The sequence below is a fragment of the Lontra canadensis genome, unplaced genomic scaffold (genome assembly GCF_010015895.1).
Source record: "Lontra canadensis isolate GAN:19392208 unplaced genomic scaffold, GSC_riverotter_1.0 scaffold20, whole genome shotgun sequence".
NCBI classification, from domain to species: domain Eukaryota; kingdom Metazoa; phylum Chordata; class Mammalia; order Carnivora; family Mustelidae; genus Lontra; species Lontra canadensis.
The window spans coordinates 19,822,402-19,837,645 of record NW_022631014.1 but is presented as its reverse complement, the minus strand read 5'-3'; the positions used below and the strand labels follow the sequence as shown (position 1 = coordinate 19,837,645).

General features: G+C 44.2%; 1 protein-coding gene across 5 annotated transcripts in view; it reads left to right on the top strand.

Moving 5' to 3' along the window:
- The window catches only part of MLH1 (mutL homolog 1), a 53,730-nt gene that overhangs the window by 20,588 nt on the left and 17,898 nt on the right, over positions 1-15,244 (top strand). For 3 of the 5 annotated variants that reach the window (XR_004383099.1, XM_032861228.1, XM_032861231.1), the window contains exons 12-14: positions 5,343-5,719; positions 7,301-7,449; positions 8,351-8,413. Coding sequence is in view for 4 of the 5 variants with exons in the window: in XM_032861228.1 (XP_032717119.1) it covers positions 5,343-5,719; positions 7,301-7,449; positions 8,351-8,413 (589 nt within the window). In the remaining variant the exon portion in view is untranslated. Of the gene's footprint in view, positions 1-5,342; positions 5,720-7,300; positions 7,454-8,350; positions 8,414-15,244 lie in introns of all 5 variants that reach the window. The other 2 variants (XM_032861229.1, XM_032861230.1) reach the window with 2 other exon arrangements.

Below are 15,244 nucleotides of genomic sequence, written 5' to 3'. Positions count from 1 at the left end.
GCCCTGGAGAGAGGAGACTGCAGGGGTCCCAGCCCTGATGACACTTCTGTCAGCATGTTAAGGAGCTTACACTTTGGTGTGACAGGAATCCACAAGATCCAGTGTGCCCTTTATGAAGAATCCTGTGGTCACATTGGGGCAAGGATGGCTGGAGGCCCCGCGGCTATCTGGGACAACAAGGACAGGTCTGGGCAGAGGAGGTAACTCCACTCACAGACAGTTAAAGATCTGGAACTGCCCGGACCTGGGAAAGGTGTGGCTGGCGGGGAGCGGGGCCGGGGCGGGGTGCGGGGACAGGCTGAAAGTGTGAGGTGAAAACGAGGAGCACATTGTCTGGGCCAGAGTGGTTATCCCTTGCTCTGTCCTAACTGAGATCGAAAGAAAGAGCTTTGCTGGAGGTCCTGGAGTGTGTGCCATACTGGGGAAAGAACTTCTTGCCTTCCTCCTTGTCTTATCTTGCACAAGTCAGATTCATTTAGCTTACATTGTCTTTCCCCATAGAATTCTGCATAGTCCTGACCAGTGTGTCTTCAGAAGGAAAGTGGGTTTCTGGATCAGGCGCCCCCCCCCCCCGCCCCCCGCGCTAGTCGGTGTAGTGGCACAAGCCTTGGAGCATTGCTGTGGGTGGCAGGGTTCAAACTCAGAGCTGTCACCACTCCTCTGGGGGCATCAGAATACCTTCTCTCCCACTCCCCACCTCTGTCTTGCACCACACTGCCCAGGGCCTATGGCATAAGCCCTGGTTTGTGGTGAAGCCATTCAGTATGGAAATCGGGAAGCCCAGGGCCTCCTGGGATTTGTTGCTACTCTGTCCTGTTGGACAAGGTGTTTCACTTTTCTGGACTTTAAAATGATTATCTGCAAAGTAGTTCTGTTAATTTCTGCTCCTGTGGCTATGGCACAGGCGAATGAAGCAAATACAATGTTGACCTTTACATAGTGCAGGGCTTGGGGCACTGACCCTCTGGACAGTCAAAAATCTGAACTCTACAAAACTTTGACTTCTATTAGCCTACTGTTGATGAGAAGCTTTACTGATAACATAAACAGTTGACTAACATGTATTTTGTGAATGTGTTATATTCTGTATTTTTATAATAAAGTATTCTAGGAAAAACTGTTAACTAAGAAAATCATAAGGAAGAGAAAATACATTTACAGCACTGTATTATTAAAATTCTGCATGTAAGTGGACCCACAGCGTTCAAGTCTGCTTTGTTCAAGGGTCAACTATATTCACTTCATTTGCCTGTGTACACTGGAAGGATTTTACGTTTTCCACAAAGGGAGGTTTCTCCTTTTTGAACAGTTTTGCTACTCTGTTTAACTTTTTATTATTTAGTTCATTATTGAATATTTCTAAGTACACATAAAAGTAGATATTACACCAATAATCCATGTACCTGTCACCCAGCTTCAACAACCATTATCATTTTGCCATATTTGTTTTCTCTTTCCCTTTCTCACTTGGTGGTAGGGAAAAGAGTGGTGGTTTTTTTAGTTTGTTTTTGTTTTTTACTTTTTTTTTAAATATTTTATTCATTTATTTGACAGAGAGAGAAAGATCACAAGTAGGCAGAGAGGTAGAGAGAGAGGAGGAAGCAGGCTCCCCACCGAGCAGAGAGCCCGATGCAGGGCTCGATCCCAGGACCTGAGATCATGACCTGAGCTGAAGGCAGAGGCTTTAACCCACTGAGCCACCCAAGCGCCCGTTTTTTACTTTTTTTAAAATTTAAGTTCAATTATCCAACATATGATGCATCATTCATTTCTTGATGTAAAGGTCAGTGATTCATTAGTTGCATAGAACACCCGTTGCTCATCACATCTCGTGCCCTCCTCAGTGCCATCACCAGTTACCCCATCCCCCCTCCCACTTCCCTTTCTGCAATCCTCAGTTTGTTTCCTGGAGTCCAGAGTCTCTCATGGTTTATCTCCCTCTCTGATTTCTTCCCATTCAGTTTTCCTCCCCTTCCCTTGTGGTCCTCTGCACTATTCCTTACAGTCCACATGTGAGTGAAACCATGGGATAATTGCCTTTCTCTGATCGATTCATTTCACTGAGCATAATCTCCAGTTCCATCCATGTTGATGTAAATGGTAGGTATTCATCCTTTCTGACGGCTGAGTAATATTCCATTGTGCATATGAACCACATCTTCGTTATCCATTCATCTGCTGAAGGGCATCTCAGCTCCTTCCACAGTTTAGTTATTGTAGACATTGCTGCTATGAACATTGGGATGCGTGTGTCCCATTTTTTCACTGCATATGGATCTTTGGGGTAGATACCCAGTAGTGTAGCTGCTGGATCTTAGGGAAATTCTCTTTTTAACTTCTTTTTGTTTGTTTGTTTGTTTGTTTAAAGAATTGATACTAAGGTCTTTTTTTTTTTAAGATTTTATTTATTTATTTGACAGATAGAGATCACAAGTAGACAGAGAGGCAGGCAGAGAGAGAGAGGAGGAAGCAGGCTCCCTGTTGAGCAGAGAGCCCAATGTGGGGCTCAATCCCAGGACCTTGGGATCATGACCTGAGCCAAAGGCAGAGGCTTTAACCCACTGAGCCACCCAGGCGCCCCTCTTTTTAACTTCTTGAGGAACATCCATAGTGGTTTTTGGAGTGGCTGTACCAGCTTGCATTCCCACCAACAGTGTAAGAGGGTTCCCCTTTCTCCGCATCCTCGCCAACATTTGTTGTTCCCTGTCTTCATTTTAGCCATTCTAATGGTGTGAAGTGGTATCTCATTGTGGTTTTGATTTGTATTTCCCTGATGGCAAGTGATGTGAAGTATGCTTGCTTATCAAAAGATTTATTTATTTTAGAGAGAGAGAGAGAGCGTGCACAAATGGGAGGAGCAGTGAAAGGGAGAGAGAATCTCAAGCAGACTCTGCACTGAGCACGGAGCCGGATGGGGGCTCGATCCCATGATCCTGAGATCATGACCTGAGCTGAAGCCAAGAGTCAGATGCTTAACTGACTCAGCCACCCAGGCACCTGAAGGGAAGAGAATATTTTAAATTACATTTCAGGCATTTACTTTTTTCCCTAGTATTTTATGCATTTTAAAATATTTTTTCCTTGTATAATTACAATGTCTTTTTGTATACATAACAAAATTAATAATATTATCATTTAATATCTAGTCCATATTCAAATGTCCCAACTGTCCAAAAAAGATCCTTTTATAAAGTAGCTTCATTCAAATATGTATTAGGTTAAGTTCCACTCCCCATATTTAGGTGTTGTCTTTTAAATCTCTTTTAAATCTGTATTCTTTTTTGTTGTTCCTATTGGCTTATTCTGAAGGCTTCCTGTGGAAAAATGCACATTTCTGTTTGGCTGATTGTTTCTTAGTATCATTTAACTTGTTCTAATCTTCCACATTTCCTGTAAACTGGGAATTCCTATGAACTGGCATGATTACGTTCAGATTTGTGAATGAGATTTCTGTGTGAGAATTCTTTTTTTTTTTTTTTAAGGTTTTATTTATTTGTTTGACAGACAGAGATCACAAGTAGGCAGAGAGGCAGGCAGAGAGAGGGGAGGAGGCAGTCTCCCTGCTGAGTGGAGAGCCCGATATGGGGCTCGATCCCAGCAGCCTGGGATCATGACCCGAGCTGAAGGCAGAGGCTTTAATCCACTGAGCCACCCAGGCGCCCCTGAGTGAGAATTCTTGATAGATGATGCCATGTACTTTCTGTCATGCCCCAGCAGGAGGCGCATACTGACTTGTTATGTCATTTTGGTGATAAGGCTCATCTGTGGGTTTAGCTAGTAACAGCCTGTTTCCTTCATTGTCAAGTTCCCCAGGAAAATTTAGCTTAATGGTTTCACCATTCATTGACGACCATTACCTGAATCAGTTATTTCAGTAAGATTGCAAGATTATGATTTTCTGATTCTGTCATTTTTTCTGTTAATTCATTATAATTTTTCTGTATACAATAACTTTCCCTCATTTGTTAGAGCTTTTTGTTTATCCTGAAATACAGTTCACACTAGAAAGTAAGGGTAAATGCTGAGTTCTATCACTTTAATTATCAGTTTGCAAAGGAAAGTGTTCATGTCCTAGCAATCTCCAGTGATGTTTAATGACTTTGTCCTCTCCATCTTTCTCTTTCCCTCCCCATCTTTTTCTTTTTCTCTTAATATTTTATGATAGCTGTTAACAAAGCAATACAATTTAGTTAATTACAGTCATTTTTCTCTTGGATCCTCAAATTATCCCATCTTAGACCAACAAACCCCTTCAAACTAGTGCTCTTGTCCTTTTGACTCAATTCCCTTAGTCTTTGATGGTTTCCTTGTTTCTGGCAAGAAAAGATGTTGTAGGCTTTCCCAGCCCAGGCACTGGAATTGACCATTTCTCCAAGGAACTCTGGTTTATTTTAGTGGGGATGGTATTTAGAGACTAAAATCTGGGATCGGGGGTCCTTATTCCTGCTGAGTGGTCATTGGCTTTAGGCCTTTCCAGTGGACAGAGTTAGGAAATGTGTATATCTAAAAACAGACAAAACAGTGGCTGCCACAAGCTGGTGAGGAGGGGAGAATGGTGAGTTACCGTTTCATAGGTACAAAGTTTCAGTTTGGGACATTGAAAAAGTTCTAGAGATAGTGGTGATGGTCGTCTAATGATGTGATGTACTTAATGCCACAGAGCTGTATGCTTGAAAATGGTTAAGTGATAAATTTTATGTATATTTTACTTCAATAAAAAATGAAATAAATTACTTCAATAAAAAAATGAAATCCTCTTATGCCAGCAAAAAAAAAGCAGACAAAAATATGAGAACTTTGCGCTAATATTCCCTATTTCAAAACAATTTTAAAATTACAGGGATTTTTCTGAATTTTTGTATTTTTACTACTGTATCTTTTAAACTTCAAGTTTTGATCAGAATTGCTTCTATACTAATACTTCGGTGATGATGATTAAACCTGGTTCTAGTTTCTTTCTCCAATGTTGCTCCACTTTGCAATCTGGACTCCCCCCACCCCCCATTTAAAGATTTTATTTTTTTAACTATTCTCTACAATCAATTTGGAGCTTGGACTTAACAACCCCAAGATCGAGAGTCGCTTGCTCTGCACACTGAGCCAGCGAGGCGCCTCTGGGACCTGGACTTACTGGTTTCATATTCTGAATCATCCCACTGCTGCCTTCTTTTTTTCCTTCTTCCCAGATGGATTCTACTTTATTGAAACATATAAGAAGGGTTCAGCAAAAACGTAAAGTAAATCATATATCACGTAAATGCCATTGAGCTTGAAAAATCACAGTGGCTAGGAATCTTAATTAAAAAAATTTTTTTAACCCATTACCTTCTTTTTTGACATAGACTTTACTACCAGGTCTTGCTGGCCCCTCCGGGGAGGTGGTTAAATCCACAACAGGTGTGACCCCCTCATCTGCTTCTGGAAATGGCGACAAGGTCTATGCCCACCAGATGGTCCGCACAGATTCACGGGAACAGAAGCTCGATGCCTTTCTGCAACCCATGAGCAAGGCTCTGTCCAGTCAGGCTCAGGCCATTGTTCCAGAAGACAGGACCGATGCTTCCAGTGGCGGGCCTGGACAGCAAGATGAGGAAATGCTTGAACTCCCAGAGCCTGCTCAAGCGTCTGCCACAAATCAGGGCACAGAGGAAGATGCAACAGAGGGGACTTCAGAAATGTCAGAGAGGAGAGGGCCCCCTTCCAGCCCGGGCAACCCCAGGTATGGACTTGGGGGGGAGTGCAGCCTTCCTCTGCTATTCTTTCCTGAAACCACCACTGGCTTGATTTGGCATGAACCACCTGCTGCTTCTCTCTGCCTGACCTGCCCTGCCTCCAGTGGGACGTTGCTCTGCCTTATGCGCTGTCTGCCTTTGACCATGGCTTGAGAGTCCCCCACTTAGTGGCCTTTGAGATATCTTAAAAGTCCATGGTTCCAAGTGCGAGTTAAACACACATCAGAAAAAAAGATTTATCTTTTATTTTTAGTAGGGGATTCTGATAACGCCTCAATAGCAGAGGTGGCTAGAGAGAACCCTAAAATATCCAGAGGATTCTCCCTCATCCCACTCAAAGCTGCTTCCACTCCTCTCAGGAATAACACATTTTCTTGGTTCGACTTATGAAGGCCCTGAGGCCCAGGGGCTGGCCATGAGAATGGGAGAAGGTGGATGGCAGCAGTGCCTGTCCTTTCCCTGCCTTCCCCCAGACACTCTCCACAGTGTGTCAGGGTCCCAGTGCCGAGCCAGGGAGCCCAGGCCGATGCTCCTTCCCCAGCAGGCTTGGGGTGAAGGCATTCGCCCAGGACTTTGCTTCTGCACGGCAACTGGCCTCCAAGCCCCAGGACTGAGTGGCCGTCGGGGTTTGGACGGGTACCTTGACTCCAGTTTGGTCATTGCCAAGTCAGTCTAGCAAGACGACGTGCAGGGTTTTCTCCAGGGAATCCTCAAGGGTGCTGCAACCTGTGAGGGAGCCCAGTCTGTGCCAGAAGCTTCACGTACATGATCTCATTTCATGCAGGGCAGGGTTACATGTCTCTGTCACCAGGGGAGGTAACACCACTAGCTCTTCACCATACAGCAGTCAAAAGAAATCTCTGACACCAGAAATGAGATTGTATCACTCCTCAGCTGAAAACCAGTGTTTCCCCTGCACTTGGGTGCACCTGCCGTGTCCCTCCTTCAGCCCCCCACTTTCCCTGTCCTGTAGGGTGCTCATCCACACTGCTTTGTGGCTGGCCTGAACTGCCTGAGCTCCCCACTTTGTTCTCCCTGTGCTCAGGGCCTCGGAAGACTGCCTCACGCATCCCCTCTTGCCAGAGGCCCTCTCACTGCCCTGTCAAGCTGATAACTTGTTTACTTTTCTTCTTAGCATTTTCTGCTGCTTCAAATGATCCTTCTTCTGTGGCTTTCTGACTCCCCAGCTGGAAAGTAAGCATGGTGGCGGCCGGCACCTTGTCTGTCTGGTGCGTGGTCACATGCAGCTGGCACTGTAACTGATGGAGGACTGAACGAGCAGGACATGGTGGGCATATACGTGCAGGGCCCTGCAGCTGCACAGGGCAGGTGACTCCAGAGTCCTGCTGTGCACAGGGGCTGGCTGCTGGGGGCTCAGGGTCATCCAATCTGTGGGGTGCCAGAGAACAGACTGATCTCGCTAGTCTGCTGCCCGCACAAGGACCCCACCCAGATGTGCAGAGCCAGCACGAGACGCTGCTCCCCTTTCCAAAATGCAATACACAAAATTTGGCTGACTTAAAACCAGTTTTCAAGGATAGTCATGATCTGCAGCTCCTTCATTGCAGAAAGAGGCCCCGGGAAAGCTCTGATGTAGAAATGGCAGAAGATGATTCCCGAAAGGAAATGACAGCAGCGTGTACCCCTCGGCGGAGGATCATCAACCTCACCAGTGTGCTGAGCCTCCAGGAAGAAATTAACGCACGGGGACATGAGAGTACGTAAGTGCCAGCGTCTGTTGGGGCCTATGGGCCAGAACTGCTAAGGTCAAGTTTTAGCAAATGCAGAGTGTTGATGGTAGGGTGGCCCCTCCAGCATGCCAAGCATACCTCTCTTCCCTCACCCGCAGCAGCAGCTGCTGAAAGACGATTTTCAACTGGGAGGGAAGGGGAAAAAGTATTCTCTGGTTTTAATTATAATTGATCGGTATTCTCACTGAACCCTAACAGCCAGAGTAAAAGAGTCATCTACATAATCTTGAGTTTGTTTCTTAGCTGAAAGTGCTATGATACAAGATTCTAATCTGTGGCCTGAGTGGGGCATACTCTCCCTAAAGCACACAGGCTTTGCAGGGCCCCGAGTGGATATCCTGGCACTACCCTTCCACTGTGTGACCTTGGATTTGTGACTTAATGCTGGCTGTGCCTCAATTCTTCCTCATCTCTAAAATGGGATTAATTTTACCCTTGAAAATGATTGTGCTGATTAGAGATAAAACATAAAACACTTGTTTACAGAGTAAGGAGGCAATAGATATTTTTATATGCGGAAGACAAAGCCATAAATCAATATCACTTTCCTCAGAAACAGCTTTTCAGAATACTTGCGTATAGAGCTCCGCGTTGGTCCCTGTCACTTCAAAACCAGCTAACATGGTTTTAGGAATTAAAGGGAGTTAGTCATGGCCCCAGCTGAGCAGGGATTGAGGAGTAAGTAGAACAATGGCTTGGCCCAAAGAACCATCCGCACCAGAGGAGTCAGACAGTCGTGCTCCAAGTGTACACGGCACAGCTCCAGGCTCCAGATGGCAGCTCTGCACTTGAGTCTACACGGTTTAGTCACGGCCTTTCCACGTTTCAGCTCTAACACATTTCCTGATTAAAATAGTTATGTTCCAGCACCATGTCTTGAAATACAACAACCTAGATTAGCCTATAAAGTCCTGAGCAGCCACGGAGCAGGTTAGCACTTTTCACACTAATCCTCCACCCTTTTTTTTTTTTTTTTTTAAGATTTTATTGAGGGAGAGAGAGTGTGTGTGCGCAAGCTGGGAGAGGGGCAATGGGGGAGGGAGAAGAAGACTCCTCACTGAGCAAGGAGCCCAGTGCGGGGCTCCATGCGGGGCTCCATGTGGGGATCTGTCCCAGGACCCAGAGACTGTGACCTGAGCCAAAGGCAGGTGCTTAACCAACTGTGAGCCTCCCAGGTGCCCCGATCTGTTACGACTCAGTGGCTGGCCCCTTACAGTTTTCTCTGTCCCAGTCACCCCTTGTTTGAACGAATTCAGGAAGGCCTCAGTTTGCCTTTCCTTGTTCCTTCTCTCTTTTCTCGACACTCTGGGCCTTTGTCTGCACGTGGGCAAAGCCGTAGGTGTCTCTACGCGTGGGAGGAGTAAAAGCTTTCTGTAACTGAGGTCTTGCCAGTCGTGGAAGTAGCTGCCAGTTGGCCTCTGATTTTGGTTTCCACAAAGATCTGGTCCAGTTGGTCTTTACTTCCGTTTATTGGCTTTCAAGCTGGGAGCTTTTAAAAGCATTTGAAACAATGTAAATGAGGTAGGCTGTTCCTTGATTTATTTAGCAGGCTTGCTCACAGTAGTTTCAGTTGACGGCCTCCCTCAGATTTGGAATTTACTGAGTCTTCCTTTAGGGTTTGTATCCCTTATGTAAAACAGGCTACTTAAACTTAGAGTTTGGAGAAATTTCTCTCTAGTTGTGCACTATTTCCAGTGCAGTGTCAAGCACACCTGTGTCAGGTTGGATCAGCGTCCATTGCTGAGGCCCAGGTGATGACTCTAAATGTTCCCAAACTGTGTGTTTGTACATGTTGTCCCATTTAATTCTAGAATCGCCTTATGAGGGAGGCAGGGCAGCTCTGTTAGCTGTTTTCAAGTTGAGGACACGGAGTGGAAGATGGAGAGGACGGGAGAGGACAGATGAGTTGGAACATCCCAGCAATCAGAAGCAGGCCCAGGACACACGTCGCCAAGGGTGGGTGGTAACTGGCACGGCTTGCACACGAGGTGGCTGGCCCAGGACTCAGGCTAAACAAACTGGCTGCCTGCGTGGGCAGGTGCCCCTTGGGATAGGATCCCCGCCCCAAGGCTGGTGTTTTAGGCGTGTCGGGTCTCACAGAAGGCGTAGTGTCTGTGACACGGGAACAGAGTGAGCCAGATGGGCTGTGCGGCGCTCCTGCCAGCTACCCCATTCCCTCCCTAGCAGGACTTTGTTCACTGTTTTGGGGCCTGGCCTGTGGCACAATAGCACTGCCGAAGGCTTCACTGGGCCCTCATGATGAGCATCTGAGAGCGCGTGTGTGCTTTGGAAGCCCAGGCCTCCATGTCCATGGGCTGGGGCTCCTGCCTGCTGCCATGTACCTCATGTCCGTGGCCCCAGGTGGGGGAGGCTGCTTTTCTTTAGAGTGAAGGCTATGCAGGGAGTGCCCTGAAGCCCCGATTTGGTGAGGTGGGCCACTTGCCTTAACAGACCAACTGCCCAGCTGCTCCGCACAGGGGCTCACTGTGCCCCCAGCCCAGGAGAGAAGTAAGGGAAGCTTTTCTGGTACCAAAGTTCCTTGTCGTGTTCGTTTCGATCAGTGTATTGTCCGTGCAGGGATCGTTTCTGGCACTGCGTCGCCCTCGCTGTCCGCAGAGGGTCTGGCAGGTGGACTCAGCAGGTATTTGCTGAGGCAGTGTGTACGTGACTAAGAGGAGCCGCCTGGGAGGTGACTCCTTTTTTTTTTATTTTATATTTTTATATTTTTTAATTAACATATATGTATTATTAGCCCCAGGGGTACAGGTCTGTGAATTGCCACATTTACATACTTCACAGCACTCGCCGTAGCACATACCTTCCCCAGTGTCCATAACCCCACCACCCTCTCCCTACCCCCTTCCCCCTGGCAACCCTCAGTTTGTTTTTGGAGATTAAGAGTCTCTTAGGGTTTGTCTCCCTCCCAATCCCATCTTGTTTCATTTATTCCTTTTTCCTACCCCCCAGACCCCTCTTGTTGCCTCTCAACTTCCTCATATCAGGGAGATCATATAATTGTCTTTCTCTGATTGACTTTTTTCACTAAGCATAATACCCTCTAGTTCCATCCATGTCATGGCAAATGGCAAGATTTCATTTCTTTTGATGGCTGCATAGTATTCCATTGTATATATATATATATACCATTTCTTTTTTATCCATTCATCTGTTGATGGACATCTGGGTTCTTTCCATAGTTTGGTTATTCTGGACATTGCTGCTATAAACATTCGGGTGCGTGTGCCCCTTTGGATCACTACATTTGTATCTTTAGGGTAAACACCCAGTAGTGTGATTGCTGGGTCATAGGGTAGCTCTGTTTTCAACTTTTTGAGGAACCTCCATGCCGTTCTCCAGAGTGGTTGCACCAGCTTGCATTCCCACCAACAGTGTAGGAGGGTTCCCCTTTCTCCGCATCCTCGCCAGCATCTCATTTCCTGACTTGTTAATTTTAGCCATTCTGACTGGTGTGAGGTGGTATCTCATTGTGGTTTTGATTTGTATTTCCCTGATGCCGAGTGATGTGGAGCACTTTTTCATGTGTGTGTTGGCCATCTGGATGCCTTCTTTGCAGAAATGTCTGTTCATGTCCTCTGCCCATTTCTTGATTGGATTATTTGTTCTTTGGGTGTTGAGTTTGGTAAGTTCTTTATAGATTTTGGACACTAGCCCTTTATCTGTTACGTGATTTGCAAATATCTTCTCCCATTCTGTCAGTTGTCTTTTGGTTTTGTTAACTGTTTCCTTTGCTGTGCAAAAGCTTTTGTTGATGAAGTCCCAGTAGTTCATTTTTGCCCTTGCTTCCCTCGCCTTTGGTGATCTTCCTAGGAAGAAGTTGCTGCGGCTGAGGTCGAAGAGGTTGTTGCCTATGTTCTCCTCGAAGATTTTGATGGATTCCTTTCTCACATTGAGGTCCTTCATCCATTTTGGGTCTATTTTTGTGTGTGGTGTAAGGAAATGGTCCAGTTTCCTTTTTCTGCATGTGGCTGTCCAATTTTCTCAACACCACTTGTTGAAGAGACTGTCTTTCTTCCATTGGACACTTTTTCCTGCTTTGTCGAAGATTAGTTGACTGTAGAGTTGAGGGTCTATTTCTGGGCTCTCTATTTTGTTCCATTGATTTATGTGTCTGTTTTTGTGCCAGTACCATACTGTCTTGATAATGACAGCTTTGTAATAGAGCTTGAAGTCTGGAATTGTGATGCCACCAACTTTGGCTTTCTTTTTCAATATTCCTCTGGCTATTCAAGGTCTTTTCTGGTTCCATATAAATTTTAGGATTATTTGTTCCATTTCTTTGAAAAAAATGGATGGGATTTTAATAGGGATTGCATTAAATGTGCAGATTGTTTTAGGTAGCATAGACATTTTCACAATATTTGTTCTTCCAATCCGTGAGCAAGGAACATTTTTCCATTTCTTTGTGTCTTCCTCAATTTCTTTCATGAGTACTTTATAGTTTTCTGAGTATAGATTCTTTGCCTCTTTGGTTAGGTTTATTCCTAGGTATCTTATTGTTTTGGGTGCAATTGTAAATGGGATTGACTCCTTAATTTCTCTTTCTTATGTCTTGTTGTTGGTGTAAAGAAATGCAACTGATTTCTGTGCATTGATTTCATATCCTGACACTTTACTGAATTCCTGTACAAGTTCTAGCAGATTTGGAGTGGAGTCTTTTGGGTTTTCCAGATATAGTATCATATCATCTGCAAAGAGTGATAGTTTGACTTCTTCTTTGCTGGTTTGGATGCCTTTAATTTTTTTTGTTGTCTGATTGCTGAGGCTAGGACGTCTAGTTGTATGCTGAATAGCAGTGGTGATAGTGGATAGCCCTGCCATGTTCCTGACCTTAGCGGAAAGGCTCTCAGTTTTTCGCCATTGAGAATGATATTTGCGGTGGGTTTTTCATAGATGGCTTTGATGATATTGAGGTATGTACCCTCTATCCCTACACTTTGAAGAGTTTTGATCAGGAAAGGATGCTGTACTTTGTCAGGTGCTTTTTCAGCATCTATTGAGAGTATCACATGGTTCTTGTTCTTTCTTTTATTAATGTATCAGACTGATTGATTTGCAGATGTTGAACCAACCTTGCAGCCCTGGAATAAACCCCACTTGGTCATAGTGAATAATCCTTTTAATGTACTGTTGGATCCCATTGACTAGTGTTTCGGTGAGAATTTTCGCATCTATTTTCATCAAGGATATTGGTCTGTAATTCTCTTTTTTTTTTTCTTTTTTAAAGATTTTATCTATTTGATAGAAAGAGATCACAAGTAGTCAGAGAGGCAGGCAGAGAGAGAGAGAGGGAAGCAGGTTCCGTGCTGAGCAGACAGCCCGATGCGGGACTCATCTCAGGACCCTGGGATCATGATCTGAGCCGAAGGCAGTGGCTTAACCCACTGAGCCACCCAGGCGCCCTGTAATTCTCTTTTTTGATGGGATCCTTGTCTGGTTTGGGGATCAAAGTAATGCTGGCCTCATAAAATGCGTTTGGAAGTTTTCCTTCCATTTCTATTTTTTGGAACAATTTCAGGAGAATAGGAATTAATTCTTCTTTAAATGTTTGGTCGAATTCCCCTGGGAAGCCGTCTGGCCCTGGGCTCTTGTTTGTTGGGAGATTTTTGATGATTGCTTCAATATCCTTACTGGTTATGGGTCTGTTCAGGTTTTCTGTTTCTTCCTGGTTCATTTGTGGTAGTTTATATGTCTCTAGGAATGCACCCATTTCTTCCAGGTTGTCATATTTGCTGGTGTATTGTTGCTCATAATATGTTCTTATAATTGTTTGTATTTCTTTGGTGTTGGTTGTGATCTCTCCTCTTTCATTGATGATTTTATTTATTTAGGTCCTTTCTCTTTTCTTTTTGATAAGTCTGGCTAGGGGTTATCAGTCTTATTAATTCTTTCAAAGAACCTGTTCCTAGTTTCGTCGATTTGTTCTGTTTTTTGGGGGTTTCTATTTCATTGATTTCTGCTCTGATCTTTATGATTTCTCTTCTCCTGCTGGGTTTAGGCTTTCTTTGTTGTTCTTTCTCCAGCTCCTTTAGGTGTAGGGTTAGGTTGTGTATTTGAGACCTTTCTTGTTTCTTGAGAAAGTCTTGTATCACTATATATTTTCCTCTCAGGACTTCCTTTGCTATGTCCCACAGATTTTGAACCATTGTGTTTTCATTATCATTTGTTTCCATGAATTTTTTCAGTTCTTCTTTAATTTCCTGGTTGACCCATTCATTCTTTAGAAGGATGCTCTTTAGTCTCCATGTATTTGGGTTCTTTCTAAATTTCCTCTTGTGATTAAGTTCTAGCTTCAGAGCATTGTGGTCTGAAAATATGCAGGGAATGATGCCAATCTTTTGATACCGGTTGAGACCTGATTTAAGACCCAGGATGTCATCTATTCTGGAGAATGTTCCGTGTGCACTAGAGAAGAATGTGTATTCTGTTTCTTTGGGATGAAATGTTCTGAATATATCTGTGATGTCCATCTGGTCCAATGTGTCATTTAAGGCCTTTATTTCCTTGTTGATCTTTTGCTTGGATGATCTGTCCATTTCAGTGAGGGGAGTGTTAAAGTCCCCTACTATTATTGTATTATTGTTGATGTATTTCTTTGATTTTTGTTATTAATTGGTCTGTATAATTGGCTGCTCCCATGTTAGGGGCATAGATATTTAAAATTGTTAGATCTCCTTGTTGGACAGACCCTTTGAGTATGACATAGTGTCCTTCCTCATCTCTTATTATAGTCTTTGGCTTAAAATCTAATTGATCTGATATAAGGATTGCCATCCCAGCTTTCTTTTGATGTCCATTAGCATGGTAAATTGTTTTCCACCCCCTCACTTTAAATCTGGAGGTGTCTTTGGGTCTAAAATGAGTTTCTTGTAGACAGCATATTGATGGGTTATGGTGTTTTGTTTGTTTGTTTTTTAAAGACTTTATTTACTTGACAGAGAGAGACAGTGAGAGAGGGAACACAAGCAGGGGGAGTGAGAGAGGAAGAAGTAGGCTTCCCCTCAGAGCAGGGAGCCCGATATGGGGCTCGATCCCAGGACCCTGGGATTATGACCTGAGCCGAAGGCAGACACCTAACAACTGAGCCACCCAGGTACCCCAGGTTTTGTTTTTTGATCCATTCTGATACTCTTTGTCTTTTGATTGGGGCATTTAACCCATTTACATTCAGAGTAACTATTGAGAGGTATGAATTTAGTGCCATTGTACTACCTGTAAGGTGACTATTACTGTATATTGTCTCTCTTTCTTTCTGATCTACTACTTTTAGCTTCTCTCTTTACTTAGAGGACCCCTTTCAATATTTTCTGTAGAGCTGGTTTGGTGTTTACAAATTCTTTTAGTTATTTTTTTGTCCTGGAAGCTTTTTATCTCTCCTTCTATTTCAGTGATAGCCTAGCTGGATATAGTATTCTTGGCTCATGTTTTTCTCATTCAGTGCTCTGAATATATCATGCCAGTTCTTTATGGCCTGCCAGGTCTCTGTGGATAAGTCTGCTGCCAATCTAATGTTTTTACCGTGGTATGTTACAGACTTCTTGTCCCGGGCTGCTTTCAGGATTTTCTCTTTGTTGCTAAGACTTGTAAATTTTACTATTAGATGACCGGGTGTGGACCTATTCTTATTGATTTTGAGGGGGGGTTCTCTGTGCCCCCTGGATTTTGATGCTTGTTCCCTTTGCCATATTAGGGAAATTCTCTACAATAATTCTCTCCAATATACCTTCTGCTCCCCTCTCTTTT